Source organism: Protopterus annectens, chromosome 17.part0 (assembly GCF_019279795.1).
Source record: "Protopterus annectens isolate FY-2018-M chromosome 17.part0, PAN1.0, whole genome shotgun sequence".
Lineage (NCBI taxonomy): Eukaryota > Metazoa > Chordata > Ceratodontiformes > Protopteridae > Protopterus > Protopterus annectens.
In genome coordinates this window covers 775,749,394-775,772,232 of record NC_056751.1, presented here as the reverse complement: position 1 = coordinate 775,772,232, position 22,839 = coordinate 775,749,394, and the positions used below count along the sequence as shown (strand labels likewise).

The following is a 22,839-nucleotide window of genomic DNA, read 5'->3' as shown; positions in this document are numbered from 1 at the left end:
TCTAAGATTGTGGGCACTAGTCTTCCAACCTTACAGGAGCTCTAAGATTGTGGGCACTGGTCTTCCTACCTTACAGGAGCTCTAAGATCATGGGCACTAGTCTTCCTACCTTACACGAGCTGTTTGAACTGAGATGTAAAAAGATTTCCCACAAAATACTGAGTGACACTTCTCATCCAGCGTGTGGTTGGTTCACTAAACTTGCTTCTGGTAGAAGTTTACGGAGTATCCGCTGCAGGACCTCCAGATGCGTGAATAGTTTTTATCCAACCACAATAAGACTCATTAATGCTAATGTAAATCTGGATGTATCAACACTATAATAGATTGTTACCTCTCATTCTTTTTCTTTTTTCATACAGTAATTCTATTTATTTATTGCTTACTAACAATATATTCCCATTCAAGTGCAATTCCAATGACTTCCTTATGTGCAATATCACCCAATCCCACCTCTGTGTATCATATACTTTTCATGTGTTAATCATCTAGTAGTCAGTGTTGTCCAGTGCATATAAATAGTGTACAAACGTTTGTGTCGGCTACCTAGACATTTACTTTTGTACTATAGTTATTGTTTATTGTTTAATACCTATCATGTCTTGTGTTTTTGTGTTTGTTTTTTCCTGTAAAACAGCTGACACTCGAAATTTCATTTAGGTAGCACTTGTGTTTCCTAAATAACAATAAAGTTTCTTTTGAATCTTTTGAATCTTTTTTGAATCTTTTGAAAGCAGTCACCAGTCACAAAAAGTATAACCTTCATTTGTAATGAAAGGTACTGTTTATCAATGTGTCTGTCTCTTTCAGGCATTCAGTTTTATATTTATCATTTGCTTTGTTATTTTCCCAGAATTTACATTTATCATCAAGGAAATTTGGGATCATGTTCCAGAAGAAAATTAATTTGCCAGGTTAAATACATTAATTGTCAGGGAGATGCATGGTATTTGAGGAACTCTCATTTAAGGAGTACTTCATCAGAACATCATCCTTAGAATGCAGATTCTGGCTGAAACTTGAATGTATAACAAAATATGTACATCTAGATTTTTCAATTTGGGTGGTATTGAATCAGATTGTGAAGAATGCTGTAAGCTCTGAAACCAAAATCCAGAACATACAGCTAGGTAACGATTTTCAAAGTGACAGTGTGGTATGGAGTAACCTGCTAAATGGTACCCAAAAACGTGAGTACAAACTACAGTATAATGACTTGTCAATGAGGACTGGAGAAACAAGGCTGTGATATATGGTCATAAAGTGAGCAGTGACACAACCACATACCTCTGTGTTTAAGGACAAAAAGCATGATGGAAGTTGTAGCATAGCAGCAGCAAAAATGCCAGGAACAGTGGTGGCTATTTTACAGGAATATTAATTAGAGCAGCTAGCAGTCACTTGGGGTGGGACACAGGCATTCATGTCAAAATAACTTCCATGAGCAAAGAGTGACATCATATAATAAGAGACAATAACATCACATCAGCACACACACCAGCACATACTGGAGCCCTGCACAGTGGCGAAAGATGTGATATAGGCATTGGCTGAGCAGAATGGTCCACAAACTGGAACAGGAGGAATCTGTCGATGTTCTGATATGTGTAGATCTTATCATTTTAGTTACAGGAGCCTTTCAGAGACAAACTGATGATACACACCAGATATCCTGCAGGCACTAGTCTGTAGAATACTCTAAATGCTTCTATATGTAGATGAGCATGTCTGCTTCCCCAACATGACAGGAGAAACAGCCGCCACCATGAATAGCTTTAGTAATATCCCCCACCTGTTCAAAGTGCTGTGAGCTGCAGTTTGAACCCATGTGGCAATAAATGTCCCATCCACTGTACATGGGCAGTATTAAGCCAATAGGAAGGTGCACCATTTCATCATCTGGTGAGAACTGTGAAACATAGAGGTCCTCATAACTCATCATGTCCGCACCATGCCTTGACAGTGTCTCTGATTCCCACATATGACATACAAGTCATCTGTATTGTCAATTCTTGCATGGTGACATTACAAAGGGCCATCTAGTAAGTGCAGGTACGCCAGTGTACCCACATATTGAAAGCCACTGAGAGTATGTTCACTTGTTGCAATCCCCACTGTAATACACCTCCTCATATATCCTTGCTGTTTTGAGGGAAATGCAAGATACCCACTGGAGGATTGATTGGTGATGTCAATATGGACCCTGAAAAGCATGGCCAAACATCAGTATAATGTCATCTACACCCACAACAGAAATACTGGAGAGCATATGTTCAGCCTGGTGAAATCCCAGTTCCACTACCTAGGCACATCTGCAGGGGGACTCTAGTATGACTCTGCCACATGTTTGTACATGCTATATGCTTCATAATATGATCATCAGAAAGCGGGCAGCACAGACAGCATTATTTGGACTGGCCACACATATAACTATAACAATGATGGTGGTGGGCAACAAACCATGTGCACCACTTCAGGTAGTGCACACCCAGTGAATGTCAGGTGAAGCAGCAACATCTAGTCCACCTCTATGGGTCCTGACAAGTAAATAGTGACAGTGTGGTGTCTCACAGAGTAGATTGACATGTGTAATGTGTTGTACATGCTAGGCTGGGCAGTGCATGGCTTAGTCACACTGTGCATTAGACTTTTTAACTTTCACCATGCAGAAGGAAAGGTGTTGAGGGTCACAACTATCATCATTTGCACAGATACATAAGAACACATGGGCATCTGGTTGGCCACAGAAACAGGAGATGAGGCTATCAGTCAGTAGAGGCAAAGAAATGGATCATGGGAATGTGGGTCATCAATGTCACAGATAATTTTTACAACTGACTTCAGGGAGGGGCCACCATGCACTTCTGCTATGTGGACAATATGATGGCAGGATGTGAGGTAGTCACTAAGAACCTGTACAGTGAGGGCCTTATGATGGTTGAACATAGGTGGCTTAAATGGCACATAGAGCACAGACACAGACTGCTCATCTGTCCCTATTTTGGAAGAAGGTACCCATTTTCAGACCTGATTTACTCCTGTAGATGATGTGCCTATTTTTGGAGGTATGTCCCTATTTTCAGGGTTGATTTACCCCTTCACACAGATTTCTGAACAGAAAACCACACTTCATGACCAATTTTCTGGTGGCAGCAATATATTTTAAACAAAGCAGACACATATCTTATAGCTCTCCTTTTCAGAAATAAAAATAAATGACCTTTGCAATACAGTTCATAAAAATCTACAGATTTTAGGCTATTGCTTTGATAATGTGTTTGTATTTTTCATTCATTTTTGTCATTCTCTGTTTTTTAAACACATTTGTAGATAGTAGCCCATATTCCTTCTTGAAGAAGGAAGAGTTATCTTCTATTGTTTATGCAAAATGTACTGTGTCTGGAGGTACCTAGCAGTATGTATCATGTGTAGAGCAGGTAAGTGGACATGGGGAGCAATCCTTCACTTGTTCACAGCTGTCCAGCTTAGTTGAGAGAAATACTGCATATGTATTGTATTGTATTGTTATGACAGTCATTCCCCAAGTAGACACACACAAGAATGGGGCAATGGTGTATTACAGACCAGGGTGCCTTTGAAGTAGAGTTGGTGGTCAGCCTGTTGCAATGGATGGACATGCCTCGCATCCAGTTGTTGGTTAGCAGATGCAAATCCTACATACAACATGGTCAGACTGGATCACATGCAGTGGTTGATCAGCAAGTGCATATGCTAGAGACCATGGCACAGACTGGACAGGGAAGAGGTGGCAGCTCTGTTACAGTGGACTGCATGGCTCAAATATAGTTTTATGTCCACACATGCTTACATTAGACAGCATAGGATAGATTGAAGTGAGAAGAGGTGGCAATCCTGTTGTAGAAGGCTGTGTTGGTCTACAGGAGTATAACCTAGACACTGCAGGTGTGATATGGTATATACCTATATCGTAAGTACAAGATACTCAAAAACTTGTATTCAGCTGGATGTGACACTGCTGCAATATCCTTAACCACAGTACTGTAAACACTATGTACTTCCTGTGGGCTGTATCCTGTGGCACTGTAGACACTATGTACTTCCTGTGGGCTGTATCATGTGGTACTGTAGACACTATGTGCTTCCTGTGGGCTGTATCCTGTTGAAATGTAGACAAGTACTTCCTGTGGGCTGTATCCTGTGGTACTGTAGACACTATGTACTTTTTATGGGCTGTATCCTGTGGAAATGTAGACATTAAGTACTTCCTGTGGGCTATATCCTGTGGTACCGTAGACACTAGGTACTTCCTGTGGGCTGTATCCTGTGGAACTGTAGACACTATGTACTTCCTGAGGGTTGTATCCCATGGTATTGTAGACACTATGTACTTCCAGTGGGCTGCATCCTGTGGTACTGTAGACACAATGTACTTCCTGTGGGCTGTATCCTGTGGAACTGTAGACATTAAGTACTTTTTGTGGGCTGTATCTTGTGGTTCTTTAGACACAATGTACTTCCTGTTGGCTGTATCCTGTGGTATTGTAGACACTATATACTTCCTGTGGGCTGTATCCTGTGGATCTGTAGATATTAAGTACTTCCTGTGGGCTGTATCCTGTGGTACTATAGACACTATGTATTTCCTGTGGGCTGCATCCTGTGGTACTGTAGACACAATGTACTTCCTGTGGGCTGTATCCTGTGGAACTGTAGATATTAAGTACTTCCTGTGGGCTGTATCCTGTGGTACTATAGACACTATGTATTTCCTGTGGGCTGCATCCTGTGGTACTGTAGACACAATGTACTTCCTGTGGGCTGTATCCTGTGGTACTATAGACACTATGTACGTCCTGTGGGCTATATCCTGTGGAACTGTAGACACTATGTACTTCCTGAGGTCTGTAACCTGTGGTACTGTAGACACTATGTACTTCCTGTGTGTTGCATCCTGTGGTACTGTAGACACTATGTACGTCCTTTGGGCTATATCTTGTGTAACTATAGACATTAAGTACTTCCTGTGGGCTGTATCCTGTGGCACTGTAGACAGTATGTACTTCCTGTAGGCTGTATCCTGTGGTACTGTAATCTGCCTTTCAGTTACACCTGTATGTGATATGTGATGGCTTGACTATCCCTTTTCATAGGTTCATAGGTAGGTACAAGGCTATCGGCCCAAGGGCCTACGTAAGCCTAGCCAACAAAGTTCCCTGGCTTACACCTCCCAAGAAAGTTATTTTCCTGTGCCACTGTTGTGCAGAGACACAGAAGTGATCCACAGTGTGTATTTATTATTTCCCATCCACTCATCAAGATTTTTCTTGAAGAGTGCTAATGAAGAACTTTGCTTGACATAGATGGGTAGCCTGTTCCAGAGTATGGGAAGTCTCTGGGACAGGAATCTATCCCTCCAGCATATCCTGTTTATTGTGGTGACAAGGTTTAGATCCCTAGAGCATGTAGCTTGGAGGGATTGGGATTTATTTAGGTGTAGCATGTCCAACAGCTCTGGGTTTGACATAGCTTTATATGTTAGGCAAAGATCACCTTGGAGTAGGTGATATGCTATGGAGTAAAGCTAGAGTTTTTTGAGGCGGTCAGTGTAGGGCATTTGTTTGAGGCCAGTAATCCTCTTTGTGAGGTACTTCTGTGGCCTTTCCAGTTGCTGCAGATGTCTTGTGAGGTACATTCCAAAAGGGGCGTTGTACTCTATAATGGGTCTAATGAGTGTCGAGTAGAGGGGAACAATGACCTCTTTTTTTCCTGGATGAGAACCCTTTTATGATGAGGTGTGCCATGTAGAAGAACTTCCTGACTACTGTGGCGATGTGACTATCAAAGGAGAGACTATTTTCCACCTGGGTCCCAAGGTCTCTTATCACGCATTCAGTGTTAAGTAGATTGCTGCCTATGTGGTAGTTCATGGGTACAGAGATTTACCAAAGGGGATGACACTGCACTTTTTGGCATTGAGCTTGAGGCCATGGCTCTGACACCAAGCATCTGTCTCAGCGAGGCCCTTCTGTAGGATGCCCACATCATTTGGGGACTTGACTATGGGTCCTAGTTTGCAGTCATCTACGAACTTCATTAGCCAGAGGCCTTCTGTGTTAGCCTGTACTTCAGAGAAGTAGATACCAAACAGGAGAGGTCCCAGGATGGAACCCTGTGGTACTCCACTCTCACTGCTTTCAGGTCAGATTTGGAGTCTGCAACTTTTACAGTGTAGATTCTGTCAGTGAGCCAGTTGGCAACCCATCTTGTGATGTAGGGATTTATACCTAGTTTAGTGAGTTTAGCTATAATTCCAGAATGGGGGATGGTGTCGAAAGCCTTGACGAGGTCAAGATACGCTGTGTGAACCACCTTACCCTCATCTACGGCTTTGGTGACTGCCTCAAAGAAGTCGATCAGGTTCTGGAGGCATGATCTGCCTTTCACAAACCCAAACTGGGTGGGATCCAGAGTTTGGAAATTACCAGTGTCTTTGTTTATGAGTTCCATGATGATACATTCCATGGCCTTGCAGACCAGGCTCATCAGGCTAATAGGTCTATAGTTCCCGGGATCAGTGGTGGCTCCCCCTTTGTGGAATGGGATAACTGTTGCTGTGCGCCATTCAGTGGGCACAAAGCCTGATGCGAGGTTATTATTGAACATGGTGCTTAAGTGGGGATTCAGTTCGTTCTGAAGTTTGTGTAAAACAAAGCCTGGGATGTTGTCTGGTCCCATGGATGCTGTGTTTTTGGCTTTAGAGAGTGCAGCTTTTACCTGCGTAGTTGTGATTACAGGGACTCTGCATTCTTCCTGTATAGATATGGGCCTTTTAGGGGGTGAGGGGGGTAAAGGTAGCACTGAACCTATCTGCCAGGATGTTGGCAATATCAGTTGTTTCTGTAATTTTCGTGCCTTTGTGCTGTAACTCAGAGCAGATCTGGGTGTTGCCATTGGGATTCTTGACATAGCTATAGAATGCTTTGTGGTTGTCCTTGGAATTAGTGGCAATTTTTTCGTAGCTAGCTTTGGAGGATCTTATAACAGATCTCAGCTTCTTACTGAGGCTGACCAAGGAGCTCCTCCACTCATGGGATTTTACTCTCTTTTGCAACAGTTTCTTCCTTCTGTTGTACAGTTTGTTTATGGCAGGGGACCACCAGATTGGCTTCATTTTTTGGTACTGTTTGAGATAGCACGATCCATGCACTCGTGTCGTTTGTCTTACGGCATTGGCTGAGAGACAGAGATGAAGACTGCTAGCTGCACCATAAAGCAGCAAACACTATTGGTACAGTAAAGTTAGTGCCATCCTATTTCCACATCTGTACTCTGTATGCTGTACTGGTTATATGTCCTCATTCCTAGTGGCCTATTTCTCTTTGTATTTCCATTCTGCAGATCTCTGCCTTCCATGTATGCCACTGGCACATTAGCTGCTGCCCCAGCCATGACTGGTGCTGAAGCAGGTGACAAGGGTAGGAGTTCCTTAGTAGGGAAGGAGTTCAGCCTATCCCAGATATTAGGCCAATCAGTGATCTGGCCCAGCTCAGCCAGTGCTGAGTTGTGTAGTGAAGAGGTTACCCTGGGTTTCCACATATCAGTTCCCTCCTGCAGTAGGTCCCACCCCCACTGGATCTTCTGACCTATGTCATCAGGCTACCAGAGGCAGATGTGGATCATGCACAGCCCAACAGACCCTGGATAACCATCCACTGCATCCCTGTAATGCCTCTGTGGGCCACCTGGCAGGTGGAATGATGCCTGTACTCAACTCTCTCCCCAGCTATTGATCTACCCTCTGTTTGGTTATTTACATCTTCCTTGTCTACTCCCTTGTTTGTGCTATATACATCTATTTGTCTGTATTGTTCCAAGGGTGTGTGTATGCCTCCACTGCCTATCCTCTTCCTAATTACCTCCATAAAAATCACTTTTATCCCTCCACTCTTCCATACTCTGTCTCTCTGTCTCTTCTTATAGATAAAATTATGCCCCTGGCAAAATCAATAAAAAAAGTGCTCTTTCATCCTGCAACCTGCTTTACCTTATTGAGTTTCTGCAGTATGCTCCTCTGCTCACTATCAGAAGCATTGTTAGGGCATGGTGAGGTGGTAACTGCCCCAGGCGATAAGTGTTGTGAGTTGGGAAATCAGCCAATCCAGGTTGCTCTTAAATGCATACCAGGTTTTAAAAGCTGGTATTGCATTTGTGGTCAAACCTAAGCACTGCAGTGCTCCCATTGTGGTCTAAACTGTAGCAACTGTTTTCTACATTGCAGCAAGCAGTTTGCTACAGTTTAAAACTTTTCCTTTTTTTTCTTAATATGAATCTAGAGTACTAGAGTGCTCAGTGCAGAGTATGTAGCAACTCTTCACTACAATGTAATGAGCAGTTTGCTACAGTTTAAAATTAAAAAAATATTTATTTTTTTTAATCTGAAATTAGAGGAAAGGGGATAGGTGGCAGGGGGCAGAGATGGGACTGATAAAGTCCTGCATTTCAGGACCCCCAAGTATCTGACAGTGGAATTTTTTTATGCTCGTCTATTGAAGAGCTGGAACAGCAGTGAGGGGGTGGTGTATCTGTTGGTCATCAGTGTGCCAGCTGAAGAAGAATTGTCCTTTTTTAAACAATGGTATATGAGGCAAGAGGGTCAGGGGCATTACACAGACATGGGACTTGATTGACTGCTGCATATCAGTAGCTTATATCATGATCATGGACCTTTTTCTTTAAAAAAAAATTGCCAAATAAGTTGAGATAGATTTTATTCTATCATTCTAAGTTAACATTTTTTGGTGGTTTTCATTTATGTTTTTTTTTATTTCTTTTTTGCTCTTCAGTTGAAAATCTGGGGGGAAGGGGTGTGGATTGGATAATGTCTGCAGGAATCGTAATTCCAGCAGTATTCTAGTAGAAATCATTTTTTCTTGCCTTTGACTAGGTCAGTTCACTGGTCCTTGGTTAAGCCAGCTATGCCTCCGTTTACTATACCCCTTTTCCTATTACTTGTACCCTCTACTTTCCACCCTTTTCCTGGAGCCAGTAGTGTTCCCAGCTTATTATACCTTTTCACAGATGGCATAGTTCTGCACAGCTCTAATCAATCTCCCTTTATTAGAAAAAAAAATCAATCTGACTTCCTCTCACTACTGTAGTAGATTAATAACTACAAAGTGTCACCCAGTTCCTCCAAAACTAAAACCATGTTTTTTGGTATAAAGAAAAAACTTTCAAAGGCCAACTATCCCCTTCATATTGTGGGGCCATAATAGCTCTATTATAGTGAATTCTAATGCTTCTAAATATCTAGGCATCTGGTTAAACACATTTCTTATTTTTTCTATGTACCACATAGACAGTATAAAAGATAACTGCATTACTACATTTGGCCAACAAAATATCCCCCTAGCGTTTCTTATCTATCAGAACTGCTGTAGGAAAAAAAACCTCCTCTCACAACTCAAACATGGCCGTCCCATAACAGTTTCATCTTCAAAGCAGAACTCTAGAAACATGGAAAATGATGATCCATCGGCAGAATCCTTTACAAGTGCATTCTATGAACTCCTTCAAGAATGCATGGACCGAGCCATCCCAAGTAAAACCAAGACCAACTCCTCAAAAAAGAGGAAGTCAGTCTGGTGGACCTCGGCCATAAATAATCTTTACAACAGAAGGAGGAAACGCCTGCAAGATAGAACAAAATCCCAAAATAAGAAGGCATCTCTGATTAACATCAGTAAAAAACTGCGCTCCCTCATTAAATCATCCAAGGCCAACTTCGAAAGAAAAATAGCCAATGACTCTAAGGATAACCACAAGGCCTTCTTTAACTATGTCAAGAGTCTAGGGGCAAACTCTCAGATATGCTCCGAGCTAGTGCATAATGGCCATAAATACACTGAACCAACCGACATTGCCAACATCCTGGCTGACAAGTTCAGTGCAAACTTCACCCCTCCCTCTCCACCAAAGGGGCTAGCACCCATCCCAGAAGAATGTAGCACTCCACATATCTCAGACACACAAGTAAAGACAGCCCTTGCAAAGGCCAAAAACACAGCATCAATGGGACCAGATGCTATCCCAGGTTGTGTCTTACACGAGCTTCAAAATTAACTAACCCCCCCATCTCAAATCACTATTCAAACAGCCTCTCTATAGGCTATGTACCCAAAGAATGGTGTACAGCAACAGTCGTACCACTCCACAAAGGTGGTGCCACAACTGACCCTGGGAATTATCACCCTATAAGCTTGACTAGCTTTGTCTGCAAAGCCATGGAACGCATTATCATGGAGCTCATTAACAGGGACATTGGGAACCTCCAGACACTGGGCCCCACCCAGTTCGGCTTTGTTAAAGGCAGATCTTGCCTCCTGAACTTGGTCGACTTCTTCGAAACAGTCACCAAGGCCATAAATGAAGGGAAGGTGGTCCACACAGCATATCTGGACCTCGCTAAGGTGTTCAACACCATCCCACACTCAGGAATCATAGACAGACTCACCAGCTTAAATATTAACCCCTATGTCACGAGATGGGTTGCCAATTGGCTCTCAGACAGAACCCACACGGTAAGAGTGGCAGGCACCATGTCTGACTCTAAACCAGTCACAAGCGGAATCCCACAGGGCTCAGTCCTGGGACCCCTCCTGTTCTGTATATATTTCTCCGAAGTACAGGCAAAGGCGGAGGGACTGTGGCTAACCAAGTTCGCAGATGACTGTAAATTGGGTGCAATAATTGACTCTCCAGCTGACACAGTCATCCTGCAAAAGGGTCTCACAGAGACAAACACCTGATGTCAAAGTCATGGCCTCAAGCTAAATGCCAAAAAATGCATAGTAATCCCATTTGGGAAAAATAAAGTACCTACAAACTACCACATAGATGGGAATCCACTAAGTACAGAAGAAGTAATTAGGGACATAGGTACCCAAGTAGATAGCATGCTCTCCTTTGATAACCACATAGCCAAAACGGTCAGGAAATCCTTCTACGTGGCACACCTGATCACAAAGGGTTTCTCATCCAGATCCAAGGAGGTGATTGTGCCCCTTTACTCCTCACTCATTAGGCCCATAATAGAGTACAATGCCCCATTTGGGATGTACCTCACTAGACACCTGCAACAACTAGAAAGACCACAGAAGTACCTCACTAAGAGGATTAAGGGCCTTAAACGCTTACCCTGTGAAGCATGACTAAAAAAGCTCCAGCTCTTCTCAGTCGCTTACCGTCTTCTCAGAGGTGACCTATGTCTGACCTATAGGGCCATGCCAAACCTTGAACTAATGGACATGCTTCACCTCAAAAAAATGAGATCCCTCATAATCACTTGTTCTAGCAACTTGAACCTATGTACAACAATAAACAGGACATGCTGGAGGGATAGATTCCTGTCCCAGCGACTCCCCTCACTCTGGAATAGAATCCCAATCCATATTCGACAGAGCTCCTCTCTGACCCTTTTCAAGAGAAATCTTGATGAGTGGATGGGTAATCGTAAGTTCTACCCTGGGATCACTTCAGGAGCCCTGTTGACAGAGGCCCAGGTTACTAATCTAATGGGGAGGCGAAAGCCATCACTCTGTGGCTAGGCTTATAAATGCCCATGGGCAGATCCAAACAATGAAAAATACATTCTACAGATTTATCACTCTATCCCCACAAGAACTCCATTACAAAACTTTAAAGTAAGCAAAATGATTCCTTGTTAAACAGAAAAGTAAACTATTTATCTGTCAACTATACAAACTGATGTATAATCAGACTTTCCAACCACTCCCATCAAAACTAATATGACCCCACCTACCTACAACCTAATGATTCACAACATCTCTACTCCTTCCCTGCAAGCACAATGAACTAATCTGCATTGCACAAATAATAGCTTCTCAGTTCTAAGTCCAAAAGTTTGAGAAGATTCCCCCTCCCATCTCAAGTGAGCAGCCTCCTAATCACATTTTGATCTTAGCTTAAAGCACACCTCAAAGAAGCAGCCAAATACCAATGTTTTAACTATGGCACTATTACATAACCCCACACCTGGCTTTCTTCCTTCCTTATCATTTGTCTAAATTTGGCATTTATCCTCCTACCTACCGCCAGACCAGGAGGCTAAAGTTATCTTCTTGTGTTTGCTCTAGATTTTGTTATATCTTACTTGAAATGCATCATTTTTTGTACTGCATCATTATCATTAATAATGTGTACCACACCATTCTCTGTATTTTTGCATTTGTTTTTTGTTATGTTGCTATATATTCCAGTTGGAGACTGAACTTGATCATTTGTGATCAGTGTTCTACCTCAATTAAGAAAATTAATTAAATAAATAAAATAACAGCTTGTTTGATCTTCCATATATGTATATATATTTATAACACCTATCAGTATCCAGTCAATGTCTGCAGCAGCTTGCAACACCTATCAGCCTTGTATGTGTTCTGTCAATTGTGAGTTGGCTAATGATTCTGTATTCAAAAATCATAGTCAATTCATTCCATATTGTGTGGACTTGTATCATGTTTTGAAGCCACTGTGAGGCAGAAATGCAAGCTTTTTTAGCTCAACCAATGAAAAATGAGTAGTTTGGTATTATCTAAGAAATAATGTGTTTTCTTATATTACAAAACTGACAATGTTAATGATATTGTGCTTATGGACATACTTTTCAGCTGTCCAACTTTTTCCTGACTGTACATATTTTTGTTGCATATTTTTGGCCTTTTCATCATATAATTTGTGATTTTCTGGCAAATCATTGAAGACTGAAGTCAGTTAGATAATGACAGGGATTTGAGTTTTAGATTCTATATCCTTCAGAAAATTCATACTAATGCAAAACTTGTTATTTTAACAACAATCTAAGTTTCTAAGACAAATATTTAGAATATGTCCCTATTTTTGGACCTTTATCTCCCCATTAGTTTTATTTTTGTGATGTGCAGATTTTTTGCCTAAAGAGGTTCAGGGGTATGCTTATGGATGCAGATTCTCAATTAAAAATGCTAGGAATGTGAAATTATAGTAATGCCTGCAAAATGGCACAATTAATTATACATTGGAAGACTGAATATCAGTGATGATGATGATATTGAGAGGGTAAAATGTAATAATTAGGTTATTATTGAATCAAATGAATATAGATGATTAAAACATTTTAGGTGATTAAATGATTAAGATTCCCATACTATTTGGCATACTTAAAAATTCATAAATCAGAAATTAAACTTACTTTTCTTTTATGCCTATTGCTGTGGCTGGTGGATCTAAGACTAAGGCCTTTGCCATCTTTGTTAAACATAAGTAAACATTGTTAGGTGTATTTTATCTTTTATTTTGGATTCAGCAGATTTCAATATTAAATAGGAAAATGTAATTATATTGGACTTCTTTGTTACTCGTGATATTAAAAGCATATTTAATCTCATTTTTTTGAAGTAACATTTTTTATTTGAGTATAATTTAAAACTTGACAGAAAGGTTAAAACAATGAATTGTAATATAATCAAATTAAGAGAAAAGTGAAAAGAGAAAAATATGCAAATAATAGTATAAAAAAACGAAAATGTATAACTTTACACTATCTACAACAGTAACAGTTGTGTAGATGTAGAATGTAAATTGCAATCAGAATACAGAACATCTTAAATTTGTGCAGAGTAAGTGTATGGGTATCTTTTATAATAAGGAGTTTAGGACTAATTCACACGATTTAGAAGTAGTATTACATTTGAAATGAGGTTTAGGAATTCATTTTTGGGGGTGAGATAAGCATTATTATTTATCAAAACAGCATAGTAGAATTTTCTGAAAGGGATATGTTTAATGTTGAGGGTTATTAACTGTTTTGGAAGTTTGCAGTTTGTTAGCAACAGGTTGTATTTGTGTCAACAAAAATCATATAAATACATATCTTGAAATTGTATGTTTATAAAAGTTTTATAAGCTAAAGAAATGGATTTACATGAAAGCAAAATCTGAATCAATTGGTTGTATTGATTAATTTGGGTAATGTAATATTTACTGAAATTATTTTTTTTTTTTGTTTTAAAATGTTGTAAATTATCTTTAGGGTAGAATGTAAAATTTGGGAACTGAATTGAATTGTTTAGCTATAAAATCCCAGACTAAGCAGTTTTTAATAGAGGCAATAACACAACTCTATTATATTATTGTTAAGATGTTGAAGTTATTATGGATAGGCTAAACCAATGTGGCCATTTCTTTTAAGTGTAGATCCTTTATTAATTTATAAAAATGTGATTTTATGGTTTTATTCATTTTGAGCTTTTTTTGTATATTGGGATTGCAGAAAAAGGATTACCCGGAAGCTGCATTTATAAGTTTTAATGATTTTGTGCAAGATATATAGATAAGGTGGACCCTGTTAATTGCTGTTTGGGTTAAATTTATAGATTTCAGAAGATGAGATGCTCTTGTGATTAAGTAAAGGTGTATAAGTCTAGAAGGTTCATGTACCCTTGTTTTTGGGAATACCAGATTGTTCTATGAAATTTGTGTAGATTTGGGTTATCAGATACATTTAGAGAGTTAGGCATGAATGACTTAGATATGTTTTTAGGGGTTGGCTATATTGTGGCTGTAAAGAAAAATAAAGTATTTGAAAAAATATTCATTATTGTGATTACCAACTTAGATAAAAAGGAAAAATGTAAGAATTCTCATATTTTGACATCCATGATAATAGCTAACCATGCTTTGTATATGTTGTGATGGTGTTGAAGAATAATGGAATCCTAAGTGCTTTATAGAAAGTTTGGTGTAGAGACCATTGAGGTTAATAAGGTCAATACTGTTGTTACTCTTTCATATTATAAAGAATAAAGATTTTTTTTTATAAATTTAAACTATAGCTGACAAAATTCAAGAATCTTTGAATTATGCCAAGTATTTTCAGAATGTCATTATTTGGGCAGTTCAAGTAAATGATAATGCCAACCAATGCAGTGAATATGATTTTAAAATTAAATAGACTGGGAGTAGGGAAGTTAGTTAATTGGTGTCAAGAAATAAAAAGGACTTCCAAGTAAAAATTAAGTAAGGAGCAAGAGGACTGCCTTGACAAACTCCATTTTTGAGATAAATAGGTGGAGAAAGATGCTTATTTATTACAAGATTTGTTGAAGGGTTGGTATACAGAATCCTAATGCACTGATTCAACTGAGCAGCCAAATCTAGAAAAAAATCATGAAAAGAAAAATTATGTTTATTTTATCCAAAGCTTTTGAAGTGCCTAATGATAACACGCACATGTTATTACTTGATAGTTTGCTATAAATAGTTAAAGGGTCTCAAAGGTAATAGTTTTATCTGATGTTTGTCTTTTATTTAAAAAAATCAAATGGGGAGATTATGCTGGGCATGCCAGACTTCATTCTATTTGTAAAGGTGGTGGCTTAAATTCTGAGATCTGAATTGATCAAGGCAACTGGTGCATAGTTACTGATCTTATGGCTGTCTGACTGTTTTGTAGGTATCAATATAGTTCTGGTTCTGTCATTGTATAGGTCAGCTATACCATTAGTAAATATAAAGTTAGAACATGAAGTAAGATGTTTATCAACTGGTCAAGGAAAGATTTATAAAATTCAGACATAAATGTGTCAGGACCAGCACACTCCAATTTTTAAATGATGTGTTTAATTTCCAAGACTTGAATGGATTTGGAGAGAATTATTTGTGTTGTGGACTTATTTGAGGAAATGTTAATTCTTCAGTGTAAAGACTGAGTTCATCCTAAGTAAATGTTGTACATTTAGATTCTTATAGGTTACAGAAAATTCCTCAAAGACTGAAATTATGTCTGAGGTAAATTGATAGGATTTATTTTCTTGTTTTATTTCTTTTATGAAGGAAGAGGTTTTATGGTTTAAACCATGGTTAAGTTAGTTGAGGAAAATATAAAAGAATAAGATCAGTGTTGAGCTGTTTGATTTGGAATTCTATTGTTGGATCACAACCTTGAGCTATACTGTTTTCTAATATGTTTGATATTGTTTTCTTTTTTTATGTATATTTTTTAATGTAGGTGGTTTTACTGATTAATAGTCTACGTAGTTGAGATTTAAATTTTATCCAAAGGATATCTAGTTTTGTGTTATTGTGGTGGGGGTGAATTATTAATAAATTCTCTGAGAAAAGATTTAATTTCATTGACTAGTTCAGAGTTGTAGCAGGTTGAACGTCAAATTATTTACTAGGGATAAATTAGAAAGCAAAAAAAAAATGAATGAGATTTGAATCTTGAAATGATTAGATGTAGAAAAAGGTTCTGTGAGAAAATTAGTGACATATTTGAATGAGTTGCATGAGATGAGAAATAATATGGCCCTTGACCAAGATTTAAAACAGGTAGAATAGTAAGTGAATTTGTTGTTGAATGGAGAAGCAAATATAGCTGTACTGGCAGTCTCAAATTCAGTCTGTGCATCTAGGATAGCCTGGGATACTTTCAAGTTTGGATTTAAGTGAAATCTAGATCTGTCTTTGGTTGAATCAATTAAAATATTCTAATCTCTTCCTATAATAAGTAGGTGCTTTTTTAACTTTATGAGAATACAGAAAATTTGTTCTAGAGTGTCCATTTGTTGAACATGAGGTGACTATAAGTAAGAAGTACTGGTTTGGGCAGGGAACTGTTTTCTATTCTAATATAAAATGAATCATAGCTATAGTCAGTAATGTTAACTGGAAAGGATTTTTTAACTAGTGTTGTGACTCCAGATTTTTTAGTGTTAATGTCAACAAGCAAAGTATACCTGATTCATTTCTTATGTAGTAAAGCGTCTTGATTACACAGATGTGCTTCCTGAGTTAAGGTGATGTTGGCAGCTGATTTATAAAATAAATGCAGGATAAGTTTACATTTATATGGGGTTTGTATTCCTTTTAAATTTCTTGAATCAATTTTAAAATTCATATCTGATATTGAGACTCGCTAAAATGATTTATTAAAATGAATAGAAATTTTAATGGAAATATATGTTCTGTATATTAAACTGCAGTTGCATAGCATTCATATTGCTCAGATGTTGCAATGGTATTACTTAAATGAGAGTTTTGGAAATGTTAATCTCATTATTGAGTATATGCAGACTGTACTATTTCATAACCCATTTTGTTTTTAGAAGTAGTAATTGCATAATTGTTAAATGTACATGGATCATATTATTTTTAGAAACAATTGTTTTAAACAGTTCACTGATGTAGCAGCAGGGGTAGTGATTACCCCCACCTATGCAGACTAATGCTTGTGTATGTTTACAACCACCTCTTGTTTCAATTTGAGAAGGGTCATTTTTGTTTTATTGACGACACATTTTATATTGGATGATAGTAAGAAAGACTTGAACATTTTTGTTTGTTTTTAAATTCTTTACAGATTTTTCTAATCTAAAATTTCACTTTAATTATGTTGAAATTGTTTTTTTTAGATATTCAGGTTTTAAAAGATAGCATTATTCAAAGTTTTACCACTAGGAGTTTTGTATAGTTTGGGCTAGAAACTCCTGTTTTGAATTTCATACTCTGTAACTGATTTTATTAAGAGAAATATAACAAAAGAATAAACTGGTCTGTATTAGTTGACTTACAGGTGATGGCAATGATTTTTCCATAGAAACTGAATTATTAAAAATAGACCTTTTGGAGAAAAGTTACCACAGTGAGCTAATTAAGGAATGTACTACAGAAATCTTTATTGGTAGGTCCAACATTTGTAAACCTGTAGCTAAGGAAGTAAGTTGGATATCAAAACTCCATGATAAAGACAGTGGAGACGCTTGGATATTTAAATGTGTAACAGCAGTTTTGATGATATCTCCTTTTATACAGACAAAAGTGCTTACCTTTCTCACTTGCTTTTATTTATTTATTTGTTTGTTTCACATACGTTGTGGCTGTTTCCATTTTATTGTACAATGACAAGTGAAACTGTTACATTGCCCTTCTTTGTATTTTCTCTGATATGTTGATCTGCTTGACTTATGACATTTCCTTTACCTCCATTCGACCTCATTCAAATGCAACTATCTGTCAACTAATGCGATATGTCCCTGCTTAGTTTTTCATTTGTATTCTACATGGCATTGCATTTTCCCTATGTGACACAAGCCATCTTCTACCTGAAGTGGTTTCTATGAATCCTTGCCTTTGTCCCATAAACATATTTCTGTTTACAGAAATAAATTACATAAACCTTTATAAAATGATTGATCTCATTAAGATTGAGTTGTTTCTAGAAAGATTGCAGTGCGAGCATGTTTTTCACAACTTTCTCAAAAATGCACAAATTTTCACTGACTATGGATGATTATAGGAGTTGTCACAAAAGCAATGTTTTCTTTATTTTGATTGGGATTCATATTTTGTTGTTAAGGTCCTATTTCATAAGACTCTGGCATTAGTTTCAGTAGATTTCTGTTTTTTTCTTGATAATAAAAACATGCATGCTTTCTTAATTCACTGTCCTCATGTGTGAACTACAATGTACATGAATAAATGCGGGGCTCAGTTTTTGTAAACAGTGCATTTATCCTTGACAGATTTATGAACATCCAGAAAAATGTTTTCCCACACCACCCGATGATCTCCCAATAATTCAAGGAAGGGAAATATTCCATTCACAAAGGGTATTCCACAACTAAGGAAATGTTACAGGGCACATGAAGCCTTGCAACCCTTTTATTTTCATAGTATTAATACCTGATACTAGTTAAAATGTGTTTGTGGTGAAAGTGTTTTGTGTCCTGCCCATTCATTATACAACAAACTGAGCCACTGTTTTCAGTAAATTCAATGAATGACAACACTTTACCATCAAGTTAAGTGAATACCAAATTAATTCATGACATTTTCTCAGTCCCTGAAGAAATACTATAATGTGATGTTCGCTGAGAAACTTCTGAAAGCAATAATAAAAAATGAGTGGATACACAAAAGAATACTAAAGAAGTTAGGAATTGACACAGGTTTAGTGTGAAATCCAGATTATTTCATCCACCTCCCTAAATTATTAATGCCAGGTTTCAAGATGTGTAACAGCCTTTAAAAGTGTAAACAGATGTGAGGAACACAGATGTTTAAGACCATAGTTTACATAAATATTTATATATAAAAAGTTATATATAAACTGTATACATATATGTTTTATATATTTTTTTGCTTTATTGTTCTTGGGTAGAAATGGATCATGTTATTGCCTTTTGATGCACTTGGTGATGGCAATGAATTTGAAGCTGATGAATATTTACTAATCCTCATCATCGTCATCATCATCATCATCATCATCATCATCGTCATCGTCATCATCGTCATCATCATCGTCGTCGTCATCATCGTCATCATCATCATCATCATCGTCATCGTCATCATCATCATCATCATCATCATCATCATCATCATCATCATCATCCTCTGTGTTAATTTCTCCAGAAAGGACATCTTCAAGCCAATCCTCCAGCTCATCTGCTGTTGGCAGATCTTCTTCATCATCCATATCCATCCATTCGCTGTCAGCCTAAAGATGGTAAATGAAGAAACATGAGAGTGATACCCCAAACGGCCCCATATATTTTAGGAAAAGCTACATGAAAGCTATGACAAAGGACACTTATAATCTAATTATGGACACAGACCAAGTTTCATGTAAAGAAATGATTTCATGTTTGGTAAAAGAGAGAAGAAATATTACACTACTTTGCATACCAGAGTGCAGACAATGCAATCCAAAGGAAAGCTGTGACTTCACAGAGGATGTCCTTATAAATCACACATTACTGCTATAGTGCTATATTTAACTAGTGATATTTCTGTGTGGATGTTTTCCAAGAGAGTGGCGTGAAACCGTTCTGAAGGTTAAAGGCCAAGTACTAGAAGTAAGACAACATGGGGAAATGGAAAAAAAATCAGTGGAGACAGACTCAAACTATTCTACTGAAGGATGTAAAGACATAAAGAACACTCATGAAAAGGTTATTCACTGTATTTTATCAAAAGTGGGCCCTTGGGGCTCAAGATAAAGGATAGTGACGCCATTGGTACATTCTAGCTTATTACTAATATGAAACATGGGTATAATATACTATCTTACCATAGACGTGCACAATGATACGACATGGATTTATACAAGTACTTACAGACTTGGGCATATATTAATGATAGACAACTGAAGATGAGCTAAGAAGATACATTCTCCCACAAACAAGGATCATCTCTGAACCATCTTATGAAGAATCCAAGAATAAAATGACAGTTACAACTACATCACAGCTTCCTTGTGCTAAACATATAGCAGAAAAATGTGATGCATTATAGCAGGTGGTAGCAAACATTGTGTATTATTATAATCTGAGAAAGGCGGAATAAGGCATAGTTCTAACGATGGTACCATTTCTAAGGTCAGTGTGGGAAATGATGCACTGAAAACCTTAATGACGATTGATTCTGTTTGTTAAAATTATAGTGCAAAATTGTGATGCATTGTAATAGGTGGTAGCAAATGTTGGGCATTATTATAATATGGGAAAGGTGGTACAAGCATGGCTTTAACCATGGTACCATCTCCATGCTTCAGTGTGGTAAATGAAGCAATACTAACAATAGCTAATGTAACAATAACCTTAATAGATCTAGATCAGTCTAGTCCCTGTCTCAGAGGATTAATGTGGATAATATGGAATAACCCATAATAAATTATGAATGTGTCAATAGGTTTTACAAAGTAAGAACCTCTGGTGTTCGTTATTGTCGTTGGAACTATTTTGTCAAATTTCAATAAACCTTTTATATCCCTGGACAAGCCGTGGATTCCTTGGGTTGACTGTGTGCTGATTAGGTTTTACAAAGTGACCAAACAAGAACTGCAGGAAGGGCCATGGCTTGTGTGGAATTTTTGTTTCTTGTCCAAAAGATAACTGAAAACAAGACTCTGTAGTAAAATGTTTGCTCTGTTTTAATTTATGCTACAAGATCTACCTCCAGTACGAGCAACCATAATTAAAACTGATGTTGACAACTATAAGGCAACAGTATAAACAATGCCAGTTAACATCGGTGTGGGAAAATAAAGGGAATAACTAAAGCATCTAAGGTAGGGTGCACTGTAATAAAATAAGGGAGAGGTAGGGGAATGTGGATGTTATGTTGTTTAAATAATCAGTAATATGTAAGTTATAATGAAGGTGAAATAATAAAATATATAGATAAAATAATAATGTTCCAAGACTGCTAATGTAAAGCATGAATATTGTGAAAATGAGAAGGAGACCATAAGCTGCAATGAAGATATGATGGTTTAGCACAGAAGGTTAGAGCTACAATCTCCTAATGATGTTTATCCTCTGATCCAGGTTAAACGCCTTCAATTTCAAAGAGAGCTTAACCAGACATTGCTATTGGGTTGCTACTGAAAATACATTTAGGTCAAGAAGAGATTTTCACAGCTCAGAATTAAATAAAAATCCTCCCAGCTTACTTTTGTAAAATATCGTATATCTTCAATTCTAAAATAGGAACATTCTTGCAAATTAGGCTGCCTTGAATATTTAGTTATTTTATTTTATTTATTTATCCTTTGTTGATCAGGTTAGGTGCACTAGACTAGTAGCTTCGTTTTAGGGGAGGTCCAAGGTAATATTTATATTATTAGGGAAATCTGGCAAGTGCATCAGGAAACTTCCTGTACTCATAGCTTTGAAACCAGCAACTGAGCACATATGTCCCATTCCTAGCACAAGGGCAGCTTGGAGGAAGATGTGCAACAAGCAAAAGTTAGCGGAAGGCACAGAGGTGAATGCCATTGATGACAGTAGTAATGAGATTGTGTACAACTCAGAAGTAATATTTCACCAAAATTTATTTGATGAAGCTGAAAAAGAGGAATAATCGACAAGTTAAAGTTATATTATTCTAACCTTCCCGTTAAGTGGGTTGTGGGATAATTTATTGAAAGAGTTGGTGATGCACAGTGAGTCAGAGAATAGAGAAGTTTCCTGAAAAGACATTATAGACAGATTACAGAAAGAAGAAGCAAAGTCCATTATGAAGGACAATAGTGAGATGGAAAGGAAATCCAATGCAGAAATAAAAAAGTGAAAGAAGGTGCAAGGATGGTAACAGAAAAAAAACAGAGAAGAATGCAAAGTGGAAGTTTGTGATAAGGATACAAAATAAAAAAATAAAAAGAACTGGAGAGGTAAGAAGTCTGGGACAACTTAATGATTGTTTTTGGCTGTAAAAGTCGAAGAGGTAAGATCATTTTAAAGATAGATTTTTTGACATTATACTTGAGACTGCTTATACAATGGAAAATTTTCCTGGGGAATATGATAAAAAAGAACTGTAATCCTTGGACTTTATATGTAATAAAAACATTTAATAGGGAAACAAAACAGATGATTCATGTAGAATTCAGAGCAAAAATAGAAACAAAGCCTTTGAAAGTACATTTGAAATGCTTATATAAAGAAGTGCTGGACATGGCAAAGATTAATCATTAAAAGGGTTTATGGACTGGTGGATGGGATTCTAATGTTGTGATAAAGATAGAAAATGACAAATGTATGCATATTCCAAATATGATAAATGTGAAGGAAGTAAGGGTGTGGTAAAATAACTGGGGGCTATCGAATTTTTTTTTTAATCTGGGAAGAACGATATCTGAAAAATAACTGTGATAAAAAAAAGTGTCATATTTGTGTTGGTCTGGGTCACAATGCAAAAAAATGTGAACTGAAATGTTATAAATGTAACAAAATTTGGCATTTATAGATGGACTGCAAAATAAAAACTAATAATAAGGAAACTGAAGAAAAAAGACTAGAA

At 37.6% G+C, this 22,839-nt stretch overlaps 1 protein-coding gene across 1 annotated transcript in view; it reads right to left on the bottom strand.

The window, feature by feature from the left end:
* Positions 1-18,794: 18,794 nt before the first annotated feature.
* The window catches only part of LOC122791740 (calsequestrin-1-like), a 214,951-nt gene continuing 210,906 nt past the window's right edge, over positions 18,795-22,839 (bottom strand). The window contains exon 11 of the mRNA XM_044059648.1: positions 18,795-19,534. Coding sequence (XP_043915583.1) covers positions 19,268-19,534 — 267 coding nt within the window. The 3' untranslated portion in view covers positions 18,795-19,267. The remainder of the gene's footprint in view (positions 19,535-22,839) is intronic.